The 1069-nt window shown below is 51.9% G+C and overlaps 1 protein-coding gene across 1 annotated transcript; it reads right to left on the bottom strand.

The window, feature by feature from the left end:
• Window positions 1-47: 47 nt before the first annotated feature.
• Window positions 48-984, bottom strand: ENH_00049030 (hypothetical protein; the record flags this gene model as incomplete). The annotated part of the gene is made up of 4 exons (XM_013581179.1): window positions 48-120; window positions 275-336; window positions 633-718; window positions 908-984. Coding segments are annotated over 4 exons (298 nt in total), but the record flags the coding sequence as incomplete, so codon positions are not given.
• Window positions 985-1069: the final 85 nt, after the last annotated feature.

The following is a 1069-nucleotide window of genomic DNA, read 5'->3' on the forward strand; positions in this document are numbered from 1 at the left end:
CGTAGCATAAGCATAAACCTGTCCCATGAGAAGCAGTATATGCACACCTGCGGCAGTGCACGCCTTTGAACCTTGGTGAGCCGCCAGCGAAAAGGTGTAAACAGCAGGGCGTTTGCCGACCTGATAGGCGCACGTGCCCTAAATGGGACTATGCGCCTGCCGTCTAATTGGCCCGGCGAGGCAATCGCAGACCAGCACTTCGCAAGCCAAACAAAAACAAAGCGCTTCGCATGCGCGGAAATATGCAGCCGTCCAACTCCACAACGTGCAGTACCATTGGCAGTCGTTCACCCTCCAGAAGAGCCACAGCAAACAGCGACTTCACGGTTCTGTCTCCTACACAAAAACAAACAGAACGACCTGTGAGAATAAAAGGAGAAGCATGGCTCTTACAAGCAATCAAACCAAAACAGACGTATGGCCAATGGCTTTCAGTTTCAATGGCGCATACTGCGACCTATGCCCAAATGATCTGAGCGTATGGCATTCGAATCCTCAGGGAGCCTTCTCCACGCACAAAGTCGTTCTATCTCCACGCAGTACTAAATGTGGATCATATGACACGAACATGCAATACTTGCAAGCTCTGCTCAACGGTTCGACGTACGCGCTGCCAGAAGTCGCAGCCAAACTTGCCGCCCATGCGCTGACGCCGTACCGCAGCAAACAAATCCCCCAAAGTCTCAAGGTAACAACAAGCCGTTCTACGCGCTCGCCTCTGCAGTCACCAAAATAATACACAAAAAATGTAAAGCTGACACACGCACCGCGACAGCACAAACACACGATGGAGTATGTCGAAGCCTCTTCGCCGCAATGCGCACACCTTCATCCCGGCATAGAAAGCCTTTCCACAGGTGCACAAGACAATGCTCAAGAGCGCGTCGTGACGGTAAGGACTGCCAACCTGTCCACAGCCACCCAGTCCGCCGGCGTCGATAAAAAGAAAGCTTGCAGCTCATTCATTTCGTTCCTTGCCAGCATCAGAATTCCACCAGAAATCTACATGCTTCTCTGCCACGTGACACATACTGTCTGCAGAGTGAGACAGAATGCCATGTGCGAACAG

Source organism: Eimeria necatrix, genomic scaffold (assembly GCF_000499385.1).
Source record: "Eimeria necatrix Houghton genomic scaffold, Enh_scaff3772, whole genome shotgun sequence".
NCBI classification, from domain to species: domain Eukaryota; phylum Apicomplexa; class Conoidasida; order Eucoccidiorida; family Eimeriidae; genus Eimeria; species Eimeria necatrix.